Consider the following 26,704-nt stretch of genomic DNA (forward strand, 5'->3'; position numbering starts at 1 on the left):
TCAAATATCAACTATCTAGAACATTCACTTGTTCTTTCAAGCACGTCGATTGTAAAGACGAGGAGCCGATGGATGTGTGTTATTCACTGCACTACACTGTGCGTAGGCTTCATTTCGATGAGTCTACAACTGTGGGGTTGAAGTCAATAGCATGATTTCTACTTCAAGGACAAGATGGGGGAGATGAAAACATCAAGCATCACAGGATTAAAGCTCATAAATAGAATAAGACTTCTGATTTTAAATCCTAAATATTTTCACATATTGTTATATTACTTCTTTTTGCAATATTGATGACAATTTGTAGAAATCAAGGCCAGAGGACTGTGCTTATCACTGTTAGAAAGTACTAAACTTTGCTGGAGTTTGGACGTAAATCTCCACATCCTTAGTCTCCGCGCTAAAAATTGCGCTTTCATATTGATATCAATTTGGGCCAATTACCAAGAAATCGGAAGATCTGCTCCTCTAAGTAAAATGCTCATATAATTCATACATGGTCTGTACCCAGGATCCTTCTACTCACATCATAACTGCCCATGTATTGAGCTACCGCAGAGATGGCCACCACGCTGGCCCCTTCCCAGGGAGAGTCCTTCTAACAGGCAGGAGATGACTTCTTTCTGCCATAGCTGCACCCTCTTCGAAGTGACAGTGAATGAAGCTGAACCCTGCTCCACTCCAGATGTGCAGAGGGCAGGCCAGCCCCCTGCTGCCTCGGAGGCAGGGCTCATCCAAGCATCTGGGAATGTGAGGTCACCCACTGCACGGAGCCCGGCAGAGGCAGGCCACAGCAGGCAGACCGCAGAGCAGAGCAGCGGCTTTTGTTAAGTCCTGAACATTATTTCAGCGCTGCTCTTTAGATTTAAGCTCCCGCAGTTCTTTCCATAATAGCTGAGAGAAATAAAAACACCGCCGCCACCCTCCTCCCTGCCTCCCTCACGCACCACACACACCTACCTCCTCCTCCCCTGCGTTGTGCCATTCTGAATGCCAGTCCTCCGGGCCTGGCCCACCACGTGTGTGCGATTGTTCGTCCCTTTTCCTGGGGCTGGAGGACTGCTGTTGGGCTTCAGCTGGGATTTGGGCTGTGGGGCAGCCAGGTCCCACAGTGACCTTCCTGGACTTGATGTCTGTCACTGGGTAAGGTAGTGTGCATGGGGGCAGTTTACAGAATCAGTCTCTGTTTGTACCAGCTCATCACACCCTGGGCAGAATCTTAAGCTGTCTAGTGATGAGAGGTTTAGGAACTACAGTCCTGGCTGCCCTCTCCTTGCAAGTTAAAGCCCTCATCTGCTTCTCCATCCTTATTTCTTATGACCCATCTTCTTTATCTGAGGAGGACAACATCATTTCTACAGAAAAGTTCTCATAACTTCAAGGAGTGTGGAATTCCAGGCCCCTGCTCTGACTTTAATTTGCTTTAGGGCCATTCCTTATCCTCTGCAAAATAGATGACTCATGAGCTGGGAAGTCAATGGTGCATAATGTGAATCTGGGTGGCTGTAGGGGCAGCGTGAATCCTGAAGACCCTATAGGAAGAAGCACTTGAGTCCTCTAACTCCAAGGAAGGAGCGCTGATTGCTAAAGAAGGAGCTGCGATTTCAAAGGGTCTCTATTGAATCACAGCTTCCCCCAATCAGAGGTTCATCTAGTCACTGTCTCATTTCCAGTAGCAGAAATCCCTAACCATAGCCACAGGCCACCCCCTAATAAAAAGACCAAACTATTATCTCCCTGGAGTAATAGCAGCTTAGAGACCGTTACATCGCTAAGCTTGGTAGACCCTGAGATTCAAGCGGAAGATGGAACGGAAGGAAGCAGACTCCGCTGATGTGACCAGTGTCTTTAGAAGAGGAAGGAATTCTTCTGTGAATAGTCCAGAATCAGCTTTGCAATCTGTAATTATAGCAATGAGCTGCCAAATGATCCAACAGGCCGGTCCTGGTGACATTGAGCTAAAACCCCATGACAAAAGAGAGGAAAAGATGCTTCCTCTAGGAGGAAATTAACTGGATGCCTTTGTGAAACGCGGAAGCCATGGGAAATTGTACTCGGCATGGTAAATTCAAGCACTGAAAGAGATATAGGTCTCTGGATAGTTTAGCATTTAGCGACATTCAGAGACCAAATTAGACTTTTGGTTCAGCAGTCCCTGAGGGTGTATTTTGCCTCAGTGAAAGCACAAAGCACCATTCTGAAACTCCTGCCTCAAAAAGCCTTAGTGCCCAAGCAAAGAAGCATCTCCCAATGACACATGGTGGAACACATCAGTCTTAATTTGGTTAAAATAGTCAAATAGAAGATAATCGGTTGATGATGATAATGGATGGTTATGGTTGGAAGGATGTGTAGTTGCCGTCCCTGCTTCAAATATGGGCTTGAGATGGCACAGGAAGTCTCATAGCCTCTAGGAGGCAGAACGGGGATTTGAATCCAGGATGATGCAGCCCTAAGGCCTGTAATCAGTCAAGAAGCCACAGTAGGGACAAACAGCGTCTGCTCAGTGTACCTACCCAATGCTATCCTGATTAAGGTCCCAGACTGACACAGGATCAGATATTGTGTTGGGCTTCATTTTATTTTATTTTTTGAAATTTCACTGCAACACAGCAGGTTAAAAAGAGAGATCTCAACCAGATGTGGTAGCACACACCTTTAATCCCAGGACTGGGGAGGCTGAGATGAGAGGATACAGGTTTGAGGCCAGCCTCGCCAATGTAGTGAGACCCTGTTTCCAAAAAATAAAGAATAAAAAAGGCTAGGGGTGTGAGTTGGAAGTGAAATACCCCTGGGTTCAATCTCCAGTACTCCATAAAAGGGGGTCTCAGGTATCTAAGACCCCAAATATGCCTGGTATATTTCCAACTCTATGTTTTTTATTTTTCCAATCCATTCTTTTCTGGGCCTTAGATCTAGTAGTGTCTACCTCACTCTCAGTATAGATCATGACTTCCACCATCTCCATAGAACTTTCAAAAACTCTCAAACAAAATAGCCATCTGTCAGGGGTTTTCTGATGAAATTAATTATAAGTACCAACCATTTGGAACTCAATTAGTACTAAGGTCAGTATATGGGTTTTCCATATTTTTCTGCAGCAAAATAATACATGTGTTACTTTACACGTTATATTGATTTGTAATCTCAAGTGACATTAAGTAGCAAACAGCACAAATGTAAGAATCTCTGAAAGCTATTTGAGTCTCTTGTGATATTTAGCGTAGGATATTATTTTTGAGGTTTATCTGAGAAACAGCTGCTTAGGTCCTAATCCTGATTCCAATCCTTAAGAGCTGGGTAGCTGTGGACATATTATTTTTTTTCCAGAGCCACAACATCCTCATCTGTGTAATGGGCTTGACAATAGCATCACTTCAGAGTTTGTAAGGATTCAAGGTGGGAAATGCCGGAAAACACTGAGTATCATGCCTGGTATGCTCAACAAGCAATGATATAAAGTATTATTTTGTTATTGTTGTCACAATATGGGGCTTAATAAAAACTGGTAACTGTGCAGAACTATTGTAGTTTAGGATGAGAAGATTTACAACTGTTAGTGTCTCTGCCTCCCCAGGTTGGGACTGAAGACTTTTCAGTGATCCATGGTCTTTATTATCATTCTGTAGAGGAGCAAAATGGTGGTAGAAGCAGTCAGTCTTCCCTCTGTACTGAGCCGTTATCACCTGCTGTCACAGTCATCCCACAGCATTTAATTACACGTGTCACTGTGCTGAGCACGGCACAAAAAGACTCATCTAGAGATAAGAGCCTTGTCCATTGGGTGCTTACGATATCAAGGACGTTTTGATGGACATGTGAATTAGAACTTAATGGCAGAAAAAATACCTACTAACATGAAACACCTTTAAAATGGAAAGAATCTTAGAAATTATTCTATTCACCTAATTTTACAGACAAGAGGCCGCAGTTCATAGAAGTAAGATGACCAGCCCTGGGTACCTTGGCCCTCGGCTTGTGTGGAGCTGGGACTAGGACCCGGGGGCCCCAGGCCATGGCCCTTCCCACTGTGGGTCCCTGCACCGCATACCTCTGGGGCTCTGAGCATCCCTCACATGCAGTAGAGAGCGAGGGCAACCCTTGGACTTGGGGAATAGCAGTGCTATTTTGATATCACCTTAATGCCTATAAGTCTAAACAGACAGCGGTATTTGCTCGACCCAGCTTGAGAGTATGCATGGTAAAAATTTTATGGGAGCCATAAGAAAGTATAGTAATTAGTTATGGGGGTCTGGAGGAATATTTCAAAAATGTGTGTTGGAGCCAGTCAGGGTATTAATTTGTTCCAATCAGCTAAGGAAGGTTCTGTGAGGGGCTGAGAATTTTTTTTCGAATCATATAACTTACTTCCGGTAAGAAGAAGCCAAAATGAGAATCATCAACTTCCCAGGCCTTAGAACTGTCTCTCTTTAAGTAGTCATTATATCCATTCAATTACTTCTGTCTGGTTTTTATTCTTACCTATCACCAAGGAGATGGCTGTCTTGAATGCTCTGGGAACATTTACTAACTGTGCACCAAGTCTATATTCAGGCAGTCCTTCGGCACGTCTAACTTAAATTTGGCCTGCTGCACTTTAAACCACAGGTGCCCGTGCTATTTTTATTAGTGAACACAGACTGACTACAGGCACCTGGAATAAACCCGTACCTGGCTTTCTTTGGGAAAAGTTTCTCCATAGTCAGCCCGAAGACTTTCTTCTCAAATCCTGGATGCTCTGCCCCTTCTCATGATATCTTGTACACATGGATGAGTTCAGGAAATAAATAAAGCGAGTGAAAAATAGGGGTGCTAAAGGTATTCTGAACAGGAGTGATGGGAGAAGGAAATGGAAAGTTATTTATTATTTTCAAAGCGACTAAGTGGAAAGGTTGATGAGAGCAAGGAAAAAAAAAAAAAAAACCCTGTCATTGAATGATATTTCCATCGGAGAGGAAAATAGAAACCAACAAATTAAATTTGACTCATCCCAGCAAGTTTCACTGAGCATGAAAATGTCCCTTTAAAATTTCCCGTAAGCGGTTGCTGGCTAGTGGGATTTTTCCAGTGCAAAGGGAATCTGAGTTCAGGAGGCCAGGGGAGGCCAGGGGAAAGGGATTTTCTAATGCTGGGGGCTCTGAGACTGTCAGTATAAAAAATGAAAGTAATATAGAAGGGGCAACGTGGCATTTATCATTCTATCTCTCCAGGCTCCTGTCTCTTTAATCAGCTAGCCTGATTTGCCCAGCAAATGATTCCTGAGTGTGTGTGTGTGTGTGTGTGTGTGTGTTCGCGCGTGTGTGTTGTAGCTCTGTCAATCCTTGGATTAGAACCAATGATTGCGGCTTGTAGGAGGGCTGTCCAGGGCCAGATTGTACAATGGGCCTCAGTGCCAGAGTATGAGTAGAAATAATTACGGAGAAGTCATACTCTCGCACCCTCGGCTTCCTTGTGGCGTCCTTCAGCAAAACAGTGGATTTAAATCTCCTCGTAGGAGCTTGAGAGCAGCACAATCTAGCAGGAAAAAAAAAAGAAGAAACCGAACCTGACAAAAAAGAAGAAAAAGAAGAAGAAAAAGAAGAAGAAAAAAAAAACCATGAAAACCATCCAAGCAAAAATGCACAATTCTATGTCTTGGGCAATCTTCACGGGGCTGGCTGCACTGTGTCTCTTCCAAGGTAAGATCTTGCTATTGATTTGCCTACGGTAGACCTGTACAGTGTGCTTTATATGACTCGCAGACTCCCGGAGTCGGCACTGCTGCGCGGGTTGCAGGTGGAGAAGAGAGCTTTGAAACAGCATGGCTGGGACTTCATTCTCCCTACCAGGCTGTGAGAATATTGATTTGATTCTGGCTGCTAACAGAATGGGGGAATGTATATGCATAAGTAAAATGTATCTGCTACTCCTGCAAGGTCCGCGGTTACGTTCCGGCTCTTTGGCTACACGAACATTCTTGCACACATACATAACTGTGAACACATGGAAGCAGGGGCAGATTACAGATGGGGAGGGCGGCGGGGCTGCCGATGTGCTGCTTATGTGACTGGGAAGAAATTACAGGAGGAAACTTTAAATATCGGCCAGGGAACTTGCAGATCCTCTGAAGAGAGCAAACGGAAAGACGCAGGCTAGGAATAATCAGGTGCCGCCTGAAAGGTGCTGGTCAGCCATCTGGCTCTAGGGAATGAATCAATTTGCAGCAGCCGTGAACACTGTGTTAGTTTTGAATATGTTTGGGGGTGTGTTTGTGGTGGGGGGGGCAGAAAGGGTGGAGGCGGCTGGCTGGGGTGGGAGAAGGGGTCACAGTTATAAGGAGCAGATTAAAGGGAGTGCAAGCAGAGGGCTCTGAAATTCAGGAAAGCTTTTCTAAGTTGAAAGGAGAGAGGCAGTAAGAGCTCAATGCTAATTTTCTGTTTATTTATCCGCGGGGAAGCCGAGCCTGGCTGCAGTTGAAAGCCAGGTTTGCTCTCTAGCAGGTCTGTGCTTTGATGTTTGCTGTGCTGGGTTCAGGTGCATTTGGAATCTGCCTTCACCTGGAGTCTGTTTGCAGCACTGAGCGCCCCCCCCACCTCCTGCCCCAGCCGTCCAGTTCATCCGCAGCAGCAGCAGAATTAGCCGCCAACCTTTTTGTTTCCACCCACCCTCCCCTTTGGGGGCTCTAGTTTGCCTCTCTGATATGAAAGATATCTGAACTCGTATTGCTGAGACAGGCAGAGAAACTTTCCCTGGGTGGTCCAGCAGGGCTCCTCAGGAGGCTCACTCAAGGGAGGGCGGCCAGAAGCTGTTTTGTTCAGTTGTATTCCCAGAGGAAAGTTCCATCAGGCAGAGAGAAAAAGAATGGCAGTCCCACCAGCCCGTTCCTTTCTCCCACTGCAATACAGAGTTCTCATGGTCTTTCGGACTCCTGCGTTCTGGTCCCACTGACTCCCATGTGAGGTCAGACTTTGGGGACTGCAGTGTTCCCTGCAGATCCACACAAGGTGGGCAGAGGGACCAGGTTGGCAAGAATCAAATGTGCATGCATCCTTGGCTGGGACTCAAGAAGGAGACAAGGTGGGGAAGGTGGAGGTATCTGTGTTGGGCAACAAGGAGGTCAGGTGGGGTGGATCTTGCAGAGATACCCATGACGTCGCCTGCTGCACCCAACCCTGGAGGGGTATGGGCCTCTGGATCACTCTCCTCTTCCCTCCCAGGGTACTGTGGGTGTAAGAGTGAAGGGAGTCAACTTAGAGGCATCCTTGGTTAACTCCTCTTACATAATATGGAGCAGTATCGGTGGGTGCGTGTGTCTGTTTCTGTGTGCGCCTGCGCCCCTGGGTGTTCAAAGACTCATGCAGTAGGATCAGAGCCCTAACATGTGCTGTGGGGAGACTGAGTTCAAGACCAGAAACCCTCAGAAAAACAGAATCTTGGATCCTGACAACCAAAATGAAAACTAGGCAAGGCATGGAGTAAGGAGTCAGAGGAAGGAGAAGAAAGGTCCCAAGGTCCCCGTAATCCCCATCTGTTCTGAGGTCTATGTCTCTTCTCTCTAAACTTCAACCTGAAGACAGTGGTCAAAATTCTGCCATCAACAGCCCCACTGGCTGCATGCCAAGAGCCCCAGGGCCAGACTGAATTTGCATATAAATTAGCATACGTGATTTTTTTTCATCAGAAATAAACGCAGGGAAGCATAATATTTGCTCATACTTTGACTCGTTCCTGAATAGATGAGTAGGAAGTGTTGGTGCAAATTTCTCCCAGGGTGAAATCCGATTTTGTGATCTGGTTCCTATCCTGGGGTGGGGGTGGTAGTGATGGGATATCTCAGATCTGGTCACATCCTACCAAATTCTGGCTTTCCTCAGGAGAATGATGGCTTTATTTGTGCTAGGCACATCCAGTCAGCTCTGAATAGCCTTCAACGTGTCATCATAGAACAAGGCTGCCCAATTTTAAGGCAGAATGACCCCCAAAGAACTCCCATTCCACATGCCAGTCGGACGTGGCACAGGTGATGTCTGTTTTCTCTTTCAGGGCAAGGGAGCCGAAGTCTGCCAGCTACCTCTTATCAAACTTACAGAATTACCGAGGCAGCCCAGGTCTTGCCTGCAATAATCCACCCCTATTGCATTGACCCAGAGGGACTAGTTAGAATGCAGTACACATTCCAAGGCAATTTTTTTCTTCTCCTCTGTTTTTGTTTTAAGCTGGCTTTTCCTAAGGCTTGCTACCTCCTAGTTTTCTTGCCTCTTGAAAAGGTGTATGGTGCCAGTGGCAGGTGAGGGGCCCCTCCCTGACTTGCTAATCCCCCCAACCCAGCCAGCAACCATGATCCAGATTAGTGCAGGAGGGAATTTCCGGGGAATCAGCACTGATTAGTGGGAGGGGTGATTGGCTCCCTGGGGCTCTGGCCCTAGGATTCACAGGGGTTGATTAACTAGAGGCACCTCTTTCCTGGGAACTGGAGCGGGAAGCCGATTAGGCCCTACCCTCTTTAGCACGCCGCCCACCTTCTGCTACGGAGAGGCTCTGAAAAGAATGGCTGGGTGTGCTGCAGAATTTTTTCTTTCTAGAAACCCGACCATTCCTCCTTCGAAGGATCATTGTTCCTTTGAACACCTTCTGATGAGCTTGGCTAGATTCCTCTCATATCTTTCTAATTTCTCTCCACCCCGCATATCCCATATCAACTTATCTGCTCACAGGAGAAACACACAGGGCAGAGTAGAACGGGAGGAGGTGCAGCAAAGTTCACACTCTCCTTCGCTCAGCATTGAGGCCACTGGCACCATTCAGCTGGATAGAACAGCCAAGTTCCTGCCACTCATGGTAAACATGTGGGTCCCCGTGGCAGCCAGAGCTGGGCAATGCTTCTGAGATGGGAGGTATGCAGATGAGACCGGAACAACGTCAACTGGCAACGTGGAATAATCAGTTTGGGGTGATGAGACCCTGGGTTTGATGTAGGCATTGCTGATACTTGGAAGCATGAGCAAAAAGCAGGGAGCAGGAAACAGAGGAGCCTCACAGAGTGGTACCTGACTGCCAGGCTTGGAGCTGCCAGCTGGAGGCTACTCACAGGCGTGCAGAGCGCTACAGATGCAGCTCCCCATCCATCCTTCATGCTGGGGGTGGCTCTGTCAAAGGCACTGGTCTGCTGAGCTCAAGGGTACTCGGGCAATGCCAGCTGTGGCCAGAGGGCCTTGCTGTGTGAAGCCATCCTTGGAATTGCAGCTTTAGTTACCAGGTATGCAGCCTGGTTCTAATTCTTCCTCCTCCTCCTCCTCCTCCTCCTCCTCCTCCTCCTCCTTCTTCTTCTTCTTCTTCTTCTTCTTCTTCTTCTTCTTTCTTTTTTTTTTTGGTTCTTTTAAGGTCAAATATAAACACAAGAGTCCCCTTTTATCAGCTGGGATGTATAGCCCCTGGCTTCTTTCTTAGTGAGCTTCTCCTACAGTATAGCACTTGTATTAATTAAGGGGTCCTGAACAGTGACTTTCCAGTGTCTCTCTTGGCTTCCTGAGGGAGGTGCTCCAGTCTGGATTGCCTTCTAGCAATTCCAGTTCTCTGGAAATCTCTTCTCTGTTCACAGAGCTGAGACACAGTGACCAGTGCTGGTTCTGGCCATACATCATAGACAGGCCAAACCAGTGTTGGCTTTAGCCACCATGATCCCTTGGGATGACGTAAACTCTTACCCTATCCCCAGGAAGGAGTGGCAGAATTTGTGAGTAAATGTGGGATGCATGATTCTCCCAATTGCTAGAAAGTTTTGCAGAGCTCATGCTGTTCATTCATGTTGGAAATACTCTGGATAAGACCATCAGATCTGGGATTAGGCTCTTTTCCACTCCTGCCCCCTCCCTTTTGGTTTGGAGCTTCTTTCTGCCCACACCAGAATGCATAAAAAATGCACCATCATCATTGTCATCGTCGTTGTCATCATCATCATCATCATCATCATCATCACCACCACCAATTTTTGCTTTCTCCCTAGTCTCAGCAGAACTCCTACAGACTCTTAAAACCCGACTTCCATGGCATCCAGGTGTCAGGTCAGTTGTGGCCTGAGCACAGCTCAGTGGGGAACATGTATCTCTCTGAGCTCAAACTTCCCCATGTTTTCTATAGGAAAAAATCTTTTCTCTGTGAGCCTGTCTCCCCACCTGCCCGCCAGGCCGGGGAGCGGCTCCCCTGGGTGTTGTAAGGACTCATTAATGCTTGTAACACTGCAAACATGTGGTGCTAAGTGGAACGCCATGCTGAGATGGTTGTATTTATGCGGTTTTACTTCCTTTCTGCTCTATTGGCTTGTTACATGTTTACTTTATGTCTATAGTCATTTGAAATTCAATAAAAACAAATTAAACATAAAAAGTGAGAACATGCCAACCTAAGGCAGTGGATGGTGTACAGGTGGGGTAGGTGTCATCCTGCAGATCCTCCCCAGGGAGTCCTCCCCTCCAGTGGATGCTTCATTCCTTTGGAGAGAGCACTGGGGAGCAGTCCCCTCCATTTGTAAAAGGAGGCTCTCCCTAGGGTGTCATACCAGCAGAGTGAAAGGAGCAGCCTTGGGAGAAGATGGGAGCTAGAGGTAGGAATTTCTCCATAGGGAAAAGAAAATCTGCTCTTATCTGGATTAGCAAAAGCTGGGGCGGGGGGGGGGGTTTCTATCTGCTTTGACTATGATTTTGGACAATAGCCTCTGAGAGCTTCATGTTTTCTTTTACATATGTATGTATTCATCCAGGTGTTAATTAATTAATGCAATCTCCTGGATTAGGTCTGTTCTCTCTTCCATCTTAAGGTTGAAAAAATGGGATTTCCCCCATGTTCTCTCTTGTGCTCCCCCACCCCTTTGGCTTGCTCTTCCCCCTTCTCAGGCCTTTCCATTTATCTTTTTCTCTTTCCCACTTTCTTTCTTCCTTTCATTTTCTCTTCCCTTCTTCTATGGGAAAAATAATTGATCAGTTGACAGATCTAGGTCAAGCTGGCAGGGGCTGCTCTGCTTCATGCAGGCTTGCCTAGAAGGAGGGGAGAGTCTGTCTTCCCAGTTCGCAGGGAGCCCGATGACAGGTGGGACAGGAGGGTGCAACAGACCATGGGCGAGTTCAGCCACCCCAATAAGGGTGCCCAGGATCCTATTGATTACTGAGTCTTCAGCTATTTGGTCTCCCTGACACTCTAATTTCCCATATCCAATTTATCTTTGCCTTTTTTCTGCTCCTTTTTTTTTTTTTTCTCAGCTTCTACACTCTTGCTTGTTCCAGTTTTTCTTGTTCTTTCTACTTGCCTCTCCTTTTCTCCTCTTTCAAAATTCATGACAGGAGATCACAGAATTTCTCCCACTTAAGTCATATTAGAGAAATGGCCTTTTGTTTATTTGCAAGAGAAAAAACAGAAACCCTGCCAGAGGAGCTCTGTAAGTCATTTGCAAACTGCAAAACAAACCAATGAAGATTCGTATTTTCATTGCCCAGAAGAGTATATTTCAAGAGAGACTGTCAAGCTAAGAAATCAAATATTGGAAAACACATTCTTCAGTTCTGTTACTGAGGACATCTTAGGTTACTAAATTTGATTTTTTTTTTTTTTTTTTTTTTTTTTTTTTAGCTTCTGTGATAGTATTGGCCTTTGCAGGCATAAAGACTGATAAAAAAAACTGGTTGGTTTGGGCTTTCCTTGCTCATTCAAATTTACTCTCTTGCGGTGCTTCCTTTGATCATTCAAGGAAGTGTCCCAAAACTCTAACCCCAATTCAAAAAAGATCTAGTTGCTTATTTGTCCATCAGTTCAATCATCAACAAATGTTTATTAAAGGCCTACTGTGTTCTGTGTATTGTTTTAGGCTCTGGGAATACAAAGGTGAACAAAAGTAACTGAAGGATAAGAGCAAAGACCTAATACCATCTCCCAGATTTGTCTTGGCCTGAAGACCAATATGAGTGCCAGAAGCAAGGGTAGAAACTCAAAAGACAAGGCCCAGGCTCTGGCTGGTCTCTCAGGCAGATGATAATGGGGATGGCAATAAAGTGACTAGCCCTTGGTATTTGTTTTGAGATAGGAGCCACTGGGACTGTATGGTAATAGAATGAGCCACTACTTTGGTCACCTCACATCTTTCCAGGGAGAAGCACAGGGAAGTAAGGTGCCTTCAGTTATACACAGGATGGCAAGAGTTAATTGGCTTCATGATCATTGTCTTGTCTCATCGAGTGAGACAGGACACCACAACCCTGGCCAGCCTCAACACCTCCTTTATGCCCTACATTCTGCACAGCTCAAAAAGGTCAAAGATGATCAAGAACACTTGCAATAAGACCAGGGAAGGAGTTACTCCAGGCAGCTGGCCTGGCAAGGTAACTTCTGTCAGCTGCCCTCTGGACAGGATTCCTATTTCCTCTCAGGAATGACTTTTACTTGCTTTCTACTCATCATACTCTAACATAGGATTCCCGGAATAATAAAAAATGTATCATTAACTTAAGAAACTTATTTGTTCTCCCCAGTTCTATACAGTGTTTGGGCCAACACTTTGTATAGTTTTTCTGTACATCTATTTGTGTTTTCAGCCTCATGTGCCCATGGAACCAGAGCTTCTCTTGTTCTCACTCTGTGCACTATAGGTGCCGCCTGAGGCCTTTAGGAGGGCTGGTTCTATCCACATTTTCATCTAGCCTCCGTGGGTGATTATTCTGAGCTCTTCTTGTGTACAAGAGCAGGTAATTACCTTTTTTCATGGATCCATGATTCTTCCAAGTCCAGCAGCCTAGAGCAATTATATATCTTCTGACCCTGTCTCAGAAATCGGAAAGGTCCTTAGCAGGTAGGTGCAATCTGCGTTTATTTGCAATACTCCCCATCGTTAAGCTGGTTGGACCATAGAATCACCTGGGGAGCTTTATAAAAATACCAATCTCCAGATTCTATCACAGACCAGTTAGATAAGAATGGCTTTGTGATGAAGCTCTGCGCTGACATTTTTAAGAGCCTCTCCAAGAGGTTCTAATCTGCAGCCACATTGAAAACGATACTTCGGAAGCCATCTGAAACTGTTCTGCAACTCTGGGGAAGGTGTATTCCTTATATGGGCCTCAGTTTTCCCACTCCAACATAAAGCAGTTGGGCTAAAAGACTTTGAAGCTTCCTTCCAAGTTCTACATTTGGCAATTCTGCAAATAGTCTTTTTGAGTATAGTTATTGATAGGTAGTAGTGCTGAAAGAAAATACTCAAAACTGGTTTCTGCCTGCAGGAAGCTAAGAATATAAACACAGTCACAGATGGATGAACAGAGTCAGAGCGTGCAAACTATGTGTGTGCACGCAAATACTACATGCTGCATCATGTATGAGATATTGTCTATCTAGATATGCATGTATATATTTATCACAGGGTGGAAGCATCCTTGGAATGTAAGGAGAGTATAAACTAGCCCCAGCATTTTGGCTTAGGGGGATAAGAAAGAGTAATGGCTCTTAATTGATCCATCTCTAAGGCTTCCTACAAAGAGAAATTCAGGAGGCCTTTGAGTGAGTGAAGGTCAAGGATGAATGTGTTTGATCAGAATTTGGAGAATGCTAAACCATGGCGAGCCTTAGAAGGAACTCCATCCTTAAGGGAGAGGATTGCACATTTCTCTTCTACCCAGTTCATTTCCTTTCCCTGGGAATCAGTTACCCAGATGTGTAGCCTCACCTGCTCCTCTTCTCATGGTCAGTAAAGACTCACACCCAGACTGCAATGGCAATCTTACATCTTTGTATGTTGAGCAGAAGTGATGATGCTGGCTCCACTCCCTGAGTCAGGTCGGCTCCTACAGTGCACCTGGCAGTGAAAACCCGCTTGTGTTCTGATGGAGTCAGCGGATCTAAGAGGCACACGGGGAACAGAGCTACCTTGAGGACTGGTGCCAAGTTTAGTCACTGAGTAACTCACACAGCGACCTAGCTCCCCAAAATGTTTACCCTGCTGTGTCAGACAACCCTAGAATCACAACCAGCACAGGCCCAGAGAGACCTTCAGATGACTTATTTCAAACCCTTTCTGAGCTCTGGCACCTTTATAGTACAGCTGCACTGGCTTCCTAGTTTCCATCTCTAAGAGGGGGGAATGTGCCTCTCTCCAGAGAGTTCATTGTATTTGAATGCTGAATTTTAGGAAGATGGGAAGACAGGAAGATGGAAAGCAGACGAAGGAGATGATGTAGGGGAAAAAACTGTTGCCTTTATATGGACTCCAAACATTTCTCCTGGATCTAGAGAGTTATTGCAACACAGTGACTCTAGGTCCAGATTGTCTGGGTCCAAGTCCTGTCTCTCCCTCTTTCTAATTTGAGAACTATAGCAATCAAATCAACCTCTGTGAAACTCAGTTTCATGTTCCATAAAATGGAGATAAATATAGGACTTAATTGTGAGGCTGTTATAACAATTAAATACGTTAATGCAGAGAAAGTACTTGGATATAGCATGTCACTAATAACTACTCCAAAAATATTACCTAATAGTGTTATAATTATCACTAATTCTACTAACCACAAGACAGGTCTAATTTTTCTACAATGACTCCTTCCCCCTCTGATCCAAATCCCTCCCTTTATTTATTTTTATTTCCCAAATAATCATCTACATTAAAGGTGCCAATTGCTTTTGTCTAAAGTTATTCTGGGCTGGGCATGGTGGCGCACGCTGGTAATCCCCGCGCTTGGGAGGCAGAGACAGGAGGATCGCGCAGGTTCGAAGCCAGCCGCGCGCACTGGCTTAGGAGACCCTGTTTCCAAATATAAAATGTAAAAATAGGTCTGGGAGTGTAGCCCAGAGGTAGAAGGGCTTCCAGGAACCCCAGTACCACCAAAATAATAATAATAATAATAATAATAATAATAATAATATAATAAAATAAAGTTATTCTTTAATCTTCCAAGTCCAAAAAGAAGGAAGCCCCATCTCTTTGGTGATATGTGTGCTATCCTAAGGGTCTCAGTTTCTCTCTTGATTTTTCTTTTCACCCCCAGCTCCAGGACTCCTAGGGTTTTTTTGTTTGTGGTTTGAGCACATGTGCACACTAATCCTCTGTTCAAGTGTTACCGTGACCTTGTCTACCTCGAAGATGCTTTTTATTATGTAAGACAAAAATGAAGGTTGAGCACCCCCTCGTTCTTTCCTTTTGTTTCCATTGCACTTGTGCTTATATGCATTCTTAATATCCATAGCATGTTAGCATAATTTCCCATTTACATGTTTCTTTCCTTTTCCCAGATTATGAGCTCCAGGAGATGAGGTGCTGTAGGACTGATTTTTATATTCCTAACTGACTTAGCATAGCAGTTGGGACAAAAGCTTCATTTTCTTTATGAGTAGAAGGAAGAGGGGAAGAGGGAGAGGAAGAGAAGGCCAAGGGTGCTACATCAGAGGGAATAGCAGGAAGATGGGAAGTTTGAATCTTAGAAAAAAATGAAAGTGACTGAATGAATCTTTTAATTGGATCAAGTGTTTCATTTTTGCTTCTTTAAATTTACTCTTTCTTGCCGGGCGTGGTGGCGCACGCTTGTAATCCCCGTGCTTGGGAGGCGGAGACAGGAGGATTGCGCAGGTTCGAAGCCAGCCGTGCTGGCTCAAGAGACCCTGTTTCCAAAAATAAAATAGGTCTGGGAGTGTAGCCCAGAGATAGAAGGGCTTCCAGAAACCCCAGTACCACCAAAAAAAAAAATTTTCCTCTTTCTCTTTCTACTACTTTCTGTGGGACCATCTAACTGTCCTCCTGAACAGGTGAAACTTGGCGCAGATATAGAAAAGATTGATTGAAAGCTTTTTTTTTTAACCTCAGTGCAAATTAGTGATGCATGATCATCCATAGTTTGATGAACCACTTTGCTCACTCTAAAAAGAATTACAGATTGACTAATTATTCTATATTTCTTCTTTCTTTTCCCTGAAAACTTTTGACAGAAGGATTTAAATGCCTTATCACCATTTTTTTTACTACTTTCTCACATTTTTAAAGCCTTGTTTGAGATCAAAATAATTTAATCATCAAATCCAGAGGGTTTTTTGACAGACTCCTAGATCTGTGAGATACCTTGGAATTTCATGTGCCCAGTTTTTCTTCCCAAGACAATCTCATTGGAATGATGTTCATGAACTCCTCACCAGTAATTTAAATATTTCCAGTAGCCAGACTTTCAGAGCTGTGGTTCCCAGTTCTAGCTGTCAGTCACTTTTGGAAATTTCTAGAAGCAGATGCCCAGGACAGATTTAAAAATTCTCATTGAGTAGGTCCCTGTAGGGCAGTGTTACCTCTATTTTGAAAGAACAACAGATGATTCTATCATGCAGATACTGCTGAGAATAACTGATGTTAACATCCTTTTTCATAATTGATAAGCACTGTGAGAAACACTTCGTTATTGTGGTGGGCACTTTGTTACTTTCCCCTTTATATTCTATCTTTCCTCTTTACAAACCGTACTCTTAAATTTTACAGGGTAGCAATGAAACCATTTAAAATATTCACCTCTCAGATTCCTTGTCAATGGCTATAGGCATGCAATGCAGTTCAGGCCAAAAGAGTGTAAGCATAAGATTACTGGATGGGGTTTTAGAGGTTGGACTCAAATAGTCCATGCTTTTGATCCTTATCATTTCCCTTTCTTGACTGGGAGACTGGGACCTTGTCTGAAAGGTCAGGAGCCACTATGCAAACAGGAGGACGGATAACATATGTCAAGGATGGAAGAGACAGAAGCTTTTAGGTCAAACCACATGGATTTGTGATTTTGGTAAATTAAGAATAATTAAGTGTGGGCAATTTCATATGGCTCATTCTGATGCTGGGAGCTCAGGTTCAAGGGGACAGCAGTTGTATCAGCTCTGGAATGCATATTTCCACTTGTCATCACTTGTGAAAAAAGTTCCCATTTAATTCAGTCTCTTTTACTTGCAGCTGAGTAAATTTCTATTGAATCTATGTGGAGCAAAAATTTGCCTCTCCCTAACTTCTGTTGTTTTTTGTTGTTGATTTGATTTGTTTTGTTATTATTGGTGTTATTGTTTGTGCTACTGGGGATTGAAACCCAGAACATTCTACCCCTGAGCTAGACCCCCTAGACTTTTTTATTTTTTTATTTTGAAACAGTCTTGCTATGTTCCTGAGGGTCTTGCTAAATTGCTGAGGCTGGCCTCAAATCTGCAGTCTTCCTGTTTCAGCCTCCCAACTACTGGGATTACATGCTTGTGCCACCAAATCTGGCAACTTCTGCCTTTTAAAGGTACCAGAATACAATAAGATTGTGTGATCCACCTTCTGAGAGATGACTATCAGGTATTCTATTTATCTTTTCTTGTGATCATTGTACAACATTGTTTCCAGACCACTAATCATCTTGATCATTATCTTCTGAACAAGTCCAGATTGATAATGATCAGTTCAAAAGTTTTACCACAGCAGACTCTTCCTGGTGTAACCTGATCAGTAAATTAGGTAGTGAACTAATACCTGAAAATTTTAGACTTCATAGTTTTAAGATGTAGCTAATATTTGTATTACTTTATCTCCTCCTTCTCCTCTTCCTCCTTCTTCTTTTCTCTCTCTCTCTCTCTCTCTCTCTCTCTTTCTCTCTCTCTCTCTCTCCTATTTCCTCACTGGCTAATATTGAGCTTCTCCTCATTCATCTCACAAAATAAGCAAATACACAAGACCCTCCCCATCCTTCCTTATAGTTGATTTTCTTCACATGTCTCTAAACATTTGAAAGTTATTGCAGTTTGGGTCCATTATTTCAATCCATGGGGATTATTTTTGGATCTTGATGAGCTGTCACCATCATCAGCTTTATGTCATGTCTGAATGATATCAACATGCCATCTCTACATCATCAAGATTGACAATGGAATAAAAGCAACACAATGCATTAAAGGATAAGGTCAAGTTCTTACTTGCATTTAGATTTCATCTATTTCAGGACTGTTCCTTTAGACCCTACTGTGTACTTGGTATGCACAGCAAGGGCATACATGATTCTTATACTCAGTGAAATAGATGATTCAATATAATGTGGAAGAACTAGACAAAACAAGTCAGGTGGGCTATGGAAGCATTTAGGAGATTTTTTAGGCCAGAGAAATCTTCTCTCAGAGATGTTAAACTGCTAGAGGTGAAAAGATCCAACCAGGTGAGAGGAGATGAGGGTTATAAGTAGAGGAAACTGCATATACCAAAATACAGAGGCAAAACACTATGTGGTAGGAGGAAGGATTCCAAGCCAGATCTGGTAGTTTGAGTGCATTTGTATAATTTGGGGGAGATGGGGTGGAGAGGAAGAGGGATACATAGTCAAACTAGTATCTTCTATCCCTTTGAAGAGAACAGTTTCATAGAGGAACCATAGAGAAAGAGGTAGAAGTGAAATGAAAAAGTGGAATCAGGAAACGTAGATAATTATTTAAATGATTTTCTGTTAAAATTTAAAAAGAAAGGGAAAAAAGAAAGAAAGCAGAGTGATTAAAGTTTTGGAGGATGTTGTTAATATTCATCTATTGTGGAAAGACTTCCTGGAATGCTGAATGCTGTATGCAATAGCAGTAAAAGGACAGTAGAACGGTAAGATTTAGGAGACACCTCAGTGGTGTCAAGGGAATGCTCAATACATCTGAGGTGAAGGAAGGAGCCTTGGACAAAAAGGACAAGGGCTGATTCGACTAGTAGTTAAAGTAATAAAGGACAAAAGTTCTTAAGAATATACGCCATGACTCTATTCAGCTCTTATACAATAGCAGTGGTTTAAGGAAGATAGAAGATGGTTCCTTTGGTTGCAAAACACTCCAACTTCCCTCTTTAAGGATGGTGTGATATTTCTAAATCTTGGGCCCCAGGCCTTTCTGTCATTTGGATTTGCTGTGCAAGGCTTTGATTCTGTCATCTCAGATGGCAGCATATGTACACCAGTCATGAGATGAGGGAAGATATGAAGAAGAAACAGAATACATAGGTGTCCTGTCTCCTTCCACAGCATCCCTTCTCACATCCCCTTGGCAGAACTTAGTAACATTGCTGCATTTAAATACAAAATAGATGCTGGGCGTGGTGGCGCACGCTTGTAATCTCAGCATTCGGGAGGCTGAGACCGGAGGATCGGGGTTCGCAGACAGGCTCAGCTACTTAGTGAGGCCCTCTGCAACTCAGTGAGACCCAGTTTCAAAATAAAGAATACAAAATAGGGCAGGGGGTGTAGCTTGGAGGTTGAATGCCCCTGGGTTCCATCCTCAACCCCCCAAAACAAACAAACAAATAAACAAACAAACAAATAAATAAATACAAGATAGTATAAGGAATGCCTTAAACATTTTGGATGACCATATATCCAGAAAAATCCTGGGGTCACTACTTTAGAAAGGAGAAGATGAATGTTGATGCCAATTGTGTGTTGTTTGAATGTAAAGAGGGCCAGTACTCCCCTTAATAAGGATGGAAAAGCTCCTCAGGCCCATAGGACACACATGTGGTCCAAGCGTTGTCACGTTCTTGGTGGCATCTAACTATGGATTTGCAATATCATTAGTCATTAGAGAAATATGAAGCCAAAGTGAGGCACTACTTCACATCTATTAGGATGTCTATTATTATTATTATTATTATTATTATTATTATTGTTTTGCAGTACTGGGGATGGAACCCAGGGACATTTTACCTTTGGGCTGCACCCCCAGTCCTATTTTTTATTCTTTATTTTGAAACAGGGTCTCAATGAGTTGCAAAAAGCCTCACTAAATAGCTAAGGCTGGTCACGAACCACGATCCTCCTATCTCAGCCTCCCAAATGCTGAGATTACAAGCGTGTGCCACCATGCCCAGTTTAGTATGTCTATTTTTAAAGAAAAAAATAGGCTGGGCATGGTGGCACATGTCTGTAATCTCAGTACTTGGGAGGCTAAAAAAGGAGGATCCCAGGTTCGAACATAACCTTAACAATCCTCAAAACTCGTGAGACTCTCTTTCAAAATAAAGCAGTAAAATGGGTTAGGATGCAGCTCAGAGGTAGAATCTCTCTCTCTCTCTCTCTTTCTCTCTGTATATATATATATATATATATATATATATATATATATATATATACATATATATATGTATATATACACAATATATAGATCAATATATAGATATATATAGATAAACAATATATAGAGAGATATATATTATAATATATATATATATATATATATATATATATATATATATATATACATTGTCTGCAAAGACACTTAAATAAATTGGAACCCCTGAGTATTGCTGGTGGAAATGTAAAATAGAGTCATCACTATAAAAAAAAAACACATCATCTCAGTTCCTCAATAAGTTTAAAATAGAATTTCAGTATGATGCAGTGTTCTACTCCTGGGTATATACCCAAGAGAATTGAAGCAGGGACTCAAACAGGTATTTTGTATCCAAATGTTCATAGCAATGTTATCCACAATAGCCAACAGGTAGAAAACCCAAGTGTCTGCCAATAGATGAAAGGATAAACAAAATACGGTATATATGTATAAAATGAAATATAAGTTGGCCTTAAAGTGCTATGAGAAGGGTGCTATGAGAAGGGTGAACCCAAACCATTATGTTAAGTGATAAAAGCTAGACAAAAAAGGACAAACAGCGTATGATTCTAGTTACATAAAATATATAGAATAGGGAAATTCATAGAGAAGTTACCAGGGGCTGGGGAAGAGGGGAGTAGACATTTATTATTTAATGTAAACAGACCTTCTGTTCAGGATGAGGAGAAAGTTCTGGAAATGGATGGAAGTAACGAATATACATTTTAAATGTTCTCAATGCCACTGAGTTGTACACTTAGAAATGGTGAAAATAATAAATGGCACAGCATGCATGTTTTGCTATAATAAAGAACAATGACAAGAAAAAGAGACAATTAATTGTTTGGGGCCCAGTAGGAGAACAGATAAATTTTCAAGCGTGGTGGCAGGAAATTGAAGGAGTTACCATTTGATGAGTTTTATTTTCCTGAGAAAAGCAGGGAAAACACTGTGTCTGCATGCACATGTGTACAAGTCTATGTGTACCCTGTCCGCTGTGTTCATTTTGCAAGAAAGCAAATAAATAAATAAAAAGAAATAATAAATAAATAAAGCATTATTTGCTTGTAGAACATGATCTATTCCCACCTTCTTCCTCTATTTATCTTTCTAATTATGGTCCTGCCACTTAGGACCATCTTGCAAACATGTTCAGAACTCATTGCCCATTCATTTCTTGCATTAACATTCTCATGAATCACACAAAACAAATTCGTACCTTAACAGTTTACAAAGAACAACATCCTAAAATATATTTCTTGATATGCACATCAATCACCTTAGACTTTTTTCATTCCAGTCCTGTTGTTGACTCTGAATTTAGGAACTGAGTGTTTTTTTTTACCCCAATGTTTATTTTCCCCATCTGTAAAATGGGACATTTATACTTATTTGTAATATAGTTTTCATGTTAAAAGAAATTACATTTGTAAACTCATCTATTGCTCAGTTCTCTCCTCTCTCTCTCCTCTCTCTCTCTCTCTCTCTCTCTCTCTCTCTCTCTCTCTCTCTCTCAGTACCCAGGGGCATTCTACTTCTGAGCTACACCCTCAGCCTTATTTTATTTTTTATTTGGAAACAGGGTCTCAGTAAATTGTGAATTGTGGAGAGCTTCACTAAGTTTCTGAGGCTGTCCTTGAATCTGCAATCCTCCTATTTCAGCCTCCCAAGTACTGGGATTACAAGCATGCAGCACCATGCCCGGCTACTCATTTTATATTGGAAAATGAAAAGCCAACATTGCATGAGGCTTACTGAACAGTACAGGCATTAGTGCTTATACCACTGTGATAGCTTTTTGTCACTGTGAAAAAATACCTGAAAAAATGACTGAGAGGAGCACAAATTTATTTTGGCTTTGTTTCAAAGGTTTCAGACCATGAAACCTTTCATGGCCACAGTCCCTGTTGCTTTGGGAGTCTATACACTTGCACTGAAAATTATTTGTTAATTTTTTAAAATTTTAAATTTAATTAGGCATCTTGAGTACTTTGTTGTTTGGATTTTTAAAAAACCTGGCACCCTACCTCTGTCTGCCACTACCAGGTGCATAAGAATTGGTGTCTAAAAGATAGAATTGCAATTTAATAGCCTATACATTGACTTTTTAAAGGAGCTATATGTGATTGGGCAGGAAAGAAAAATAATAGCTGCTATTATATCTGGCTCATTGTATTATTTGTAAGATCTATATTTGCACAAAGAGTGAAAGAGAGAAAAAGGGAGGGAGACAAAGAGGGAGACAAAAAGAGAACACAGAAAGAAATAAGACGGTGGTCTGAGCGTAGTAGCACCTGCCTGTAATTGCAGTACTTGGGAGGCTGAGACACAGGTTCAACGCCAGCCTCAGCAACTTAGCAAGTCCCTCCAGCAATTTAACAAGACTCTGTTTCAGCTTAAAAGTTAAAAAGGGCTGGGGGTGGGGTGGGGTGTAGCTCAGAGTTGGAATGCCCCTGGGTTCAAAAAAAGAATTAAAAAAAAAAAAAGAAAGAAAGAAGACAGTGGTAGAAAGTAGGTCACAGACTAGAAAGTTTCTCCCCTCACTCTGAATAACTAAACGCCAGAGCGCATTTAGTGGAGAGGGCGACCCTCTCTGGCGGCCTGGCCCCTCCTGCAGCCACTCCAGGGGCCAGGGGCCCTCCTCAGGGTGGGACCAGGTGCCAAGGCAGGAGAATGAATAACAAGCTTCCTAACAAGGTGCAGCTGAGGGAGCCGCTTGCCGACAGAACAATTTCCTGGTGCCAGAATATCCGCCCAGCCTCAGCAACCCAGCAGCCAGCATCAGGAGAAACTTCAGGATTTATCATTCTCTGTGGAACCAGGTATTCTGCGAATTTTCCTATGTCCCATTGCGCTTTTCCAGCCCTCGGCACCTCAACATGCTTATCCACCCAGGTTTGCAGAGTCCCGGGAATAACATCTAAAACTATTCCTTTTCTTTCCAGTTTCCCTGATCCACTTGTGTTTATGTAAATGACTGGAAAGGCAGTTTTCGGCTTATTTCAGAAGCTTAAGAGCTTCATGAGGAGCCTATTATTGAAAAATCAGAAACTGAAAAGCAACTTCTTAGACAATGAATTAGCAGCTCAGTGGCGGTGTGTGTAATGCCGAGTGTACTGTAACTGGCTGCATTACAAATAGGGTCTCCCCTGGGTTTTAGTAATCAAACACGTGGCAACAGGTTGTCTGTTTCAACAGAGAGTGAGTAATCAAAGGAGATTTGCAGTTAATCCAAATATAACAGAGAAGCATCCGAGGGAAGCCCAGGAAAAGGAGAAACCAGCAGAAGGTGAGAGGTACCCGGAGCTCTCAGCCGTGGAGTCCGAGTGGGACTGAGAGAACCAGAGGTACAGAGTTGACCCATCTCAGCACTACGAGAACTAGCCAGCCGGCGGGGGAAGGCAAAACTCAGCTACACATTAGAGCAAACCAGAAAATTAACCTCAGCACTTGCTTCCTCATAATCCATGTAACATTTAGAAGGGAATTAACTAGCTTCCAGTGATTTGTTTCAAAATTTGGATGCCTCTCCTGGATTGAGGTCAGGACTGGGCAAGTCTGGTTTCGCCTAGGAGGTGTTAAGTGGAGTAGAAGGATACAGGCTTGGGACATGGTTGCATTTACCAACCTTTTGGGGGGGAATGGTTCAGTTTGCACGTGTATCTCTATCATTTCCAAAGTGTGGCTCTTTGGCCAGGAGCATCAGCATCACCTGAGAACTTCATAATGCACATTCTGGGCCCCTCTGCAGCCCTGCTGCTCTGGAATGCTGAGTCCTTACAGTTTACCCAATCTGTGTATTTTTTATTATTAATTTTATTTTTTTCCTGTGAGCTGAACCCAGAGGAGTTCTACCTCCAGGCGGCACCCCCAGCTCTTTTCTTTCTTTCTTTCTTTCTTTCTTTCTTTCTTTCTTTCTTTCTTTCTTGGCAGTATTGGGGATGGAACCCAGGGGCATTCTACCCTCAAGCTCCACCCCCAGCCCTATATTTTTATTCTTTATTTTGAAACAGAGTCTCACTGAGTTGCAAAGGGCCTCACTAAGTAGCTGAAGCTGTTCACAAACCAGGATCCTCCTGTCTCAGCCTCCCAAGTACCGGGATGACAAGTGTGGGCCACCACACCCCGGCTCATTTTTTTATTTTTGAAACAAGGTCTCACTAAGTTGATGAAGGTCTTGCTAAATTGCTGAGATTGGCCTTGAACCTGGAAACTTTCTGACTCAGCCTCCTAAGTAGTGGGATTACAGGCATGAACCACCATATCAGGAATATACTTTGTGTATTAAGAAGCCCTCCAGGTGCCTTTGATGCACCTTCATCCTTAAGAACCAGCAGCTGATCCAATGATTTTATTACGGTTAGAGTTTGGAGTGACCCTCATGTGACCTGAGTGTGGCAGGTGTGTCCCCAAAGCAGTGATATTCAGAGGTGACACAATTGAATCAGAACTCTGATCTCATTAGCAGATGGGTCCACAGAGGTTTTAATAATTTAAATAAATTTACTGGGTGGCAACTTAGGCAGGTTGGGAGTTTTTGGAGGAGGTGTATCACTGAGGGTATGGCCTTGGGGACCATATCTGCCCCCGGTCACTTCAGGCCACTCTCTCTGCTCTGGCCACCACTGAGTTGAGTTCATCTTCCCCCAGCCATGCCATGCCACCATGATGTCTGTCTTGGAGTCGGCAGACTATTGGCTGAAACCTCTGGAACCTCTGAAACTCTGAGCCCCCAATAAATCAGTCTTCTTTTAAGTTGTGCTTGTCAGGCATTTTGGTCACTGCAATGGAAAAACTGGCCAAAACACTCCTGAAGGCCATGAGTGGCAGGCAGTGGGCCGGTCCTTACTTGGACCTGGCTTGTACGTGGGTCCTGCTGAGATCCTGGGCATGCCCAGTGCTGATCCACCTCGTCTCAGCCACATGGAGCTATGGGAAAAGATATTTAATATTTATTACACATGTGCTAGAACTATGTGTCGGGGACTGGTAAATGTTTAATGTGCGATATTTTATTTAATCCTTTGCACAACCTTGTAGGTGTTGGAGATCTCATTTTATTGCTGAGAAAATTTTGGTTCAGAAAGGTCAACTTGCCCAGGTCCGCAGGTTGCTTGAGCCTTTGCTCTCACGTGAGCCTCGTGGCCTCTCTACAACGAGTGTCCTCTGTCCCCAGGATGCCTTAGGTGCCATCCTCACAAGGCAACTGCCAGGCTGGCAGGGCCCCGCTCTGTACCGCCAGGCTCCCCACCACCACCCGACTCCTTGCCTCATGTTAATTTCCCACCTGAGTACTGAGTACTTTATAAATAGCAAATCTAAAATGAATTTTCTACCAGCGATCATTAGCTCCCTTGACATCCATTAAACATTCTCGCAAGCAGAGTGAAGTGACAGAAGGGATTGATTTTTACAGTATGCTTAATAGGGGAAAAGAAAGAAAGGTGTTGACAAGTCCTTTTTTTTTCTGTCCTGATAGCACGAGGAATTTGAAATCAGTCAAATGACTTTTATCTGAAGAACAGAAGACTAGGATTGAGGGCAGGAGGAGAGGGTAGGGACACAAGAGGTAGCTTCCTCAGCACCCCGCTCAGCTCATTTCTGCATTCGTGACAGGTAAACATAAAGTTAGTTACCTAGTTCCAGCCACCAAGATGAATATGTCAGATTTAATGCTTCAGAATATATAGGGTCCAAGCTGGGGAGGGAGCTGGGAGCCCTGGGGGAGGAGAGAGGGCGGTATTAGAGCAGAGGGAAAATAACCAATCTTCTGCTGAAACTATTGGAAGCATAAATGTGTTGATGCAATAGCTGAAGTCAGAGAAGGCTAGCATATGAGGCGCAGTAGCTGAAAATTTAACTTTGATTTCAATTTTCATATTTGTCAGCAATAATTAGATTCAAGAAATGTTTTGCCACTGTTCTAAAATACTAATAAGTAGAGGCCTTTGTAGTGTGGTTAATGGAGTCTCTTTTTTTCCCCCTACTGGTCCAGGAAAATTCCATTAAAGCAAAAAGTCAGACTGTATTACAGCACATTTCCACATACACTGATTCTGCAGCTGCTGTGACATCAACCCAGGGGCCGGAGCCCTGTGTGTAACCGCAGGGCCCCTGGCTGGGGAGGGCTTTGGGCTTCACAGGCCTCAGCTGTCTGTCATTTCTGACCTGCACAGACCTCGCTGCCTCAGAGCTGGGGGGCAGGGAGAAGAGGGAGAAGCAAATTCAATAAAGCCTCATCTTCTGAAGGGCACGCTTTAATGAGCATCACTTTCTGGAGCAGGTTGAAAAGAAGGCAAGGGGAGTCGGGCGTGGTGGCGCACGCTTGTAATCCCTGCGCTTGGGAGGCTGAGACAGGAGGATCACACGGGATCAAAGCCAGCCTCAGCTACTGAGTGAGGCTCTCAGAACTTAGTGAGACTCTGTTTCCGAATAAAGTATAAAATAGGTCTGGGAGTATAGTCCAGAGGTAGAAAAGCCCCTGGGCTCCACACCCAGTAGCACAAATAAAATAAAAATAAAAAAGAAGGCAGGGGATACTGATGGGTAAGTGGGTACCCTGGGACAGGGATTCCACTTCCTGTCCCTCCTCAGACAGGACACCTGTTCCCTTAATGATAAAGCTCCA

General features: G+C 43.5%; 1 protein-coding gene across 4 annotated transcripts in view; it reads left to right on the plus strand.

Annotated features, from left to right (window-relative positions):
- Nucleotides 1–5,596: 5,596 nt before the first annotated feature.
- The window catches only part of NTM (neurotrimin), a gene marked incomplete at both ends in the record, with an annotated part of 1,054,156 nt that continues 1,033,048 nt past the window's right edge, over nucleotides 5,597–26,704 (plus strand). For all 4 annotated transcript variants that reach the window (XM_080696432.1, XM_080696433.1, XM_080696434.1 and 1 more), the window contains one exon: nucleotides 5,597–5,678. In XM_080696432.1, the coding sequence (XP_080552558.1) occupies nucleotides 5,597–5,678 (82 nt within the window). The remainder of the gene's footprint in view (nucleotides 5,679–26,704) is intronic.

The sequence above is a fragment of the Muscardinus avellanarius genome, assembly GCF_963383645.1.
Source record: "Muscardinus avellanarius genome assembly, chromosome: 1".
Taxonomy (NCBI): domain Eukaryota; kingdom Metazoa; phylum Chordata; class Mammalia; order Rodentia; family Gliridae; genus Muscardinus; species Muscardinus avellanarius.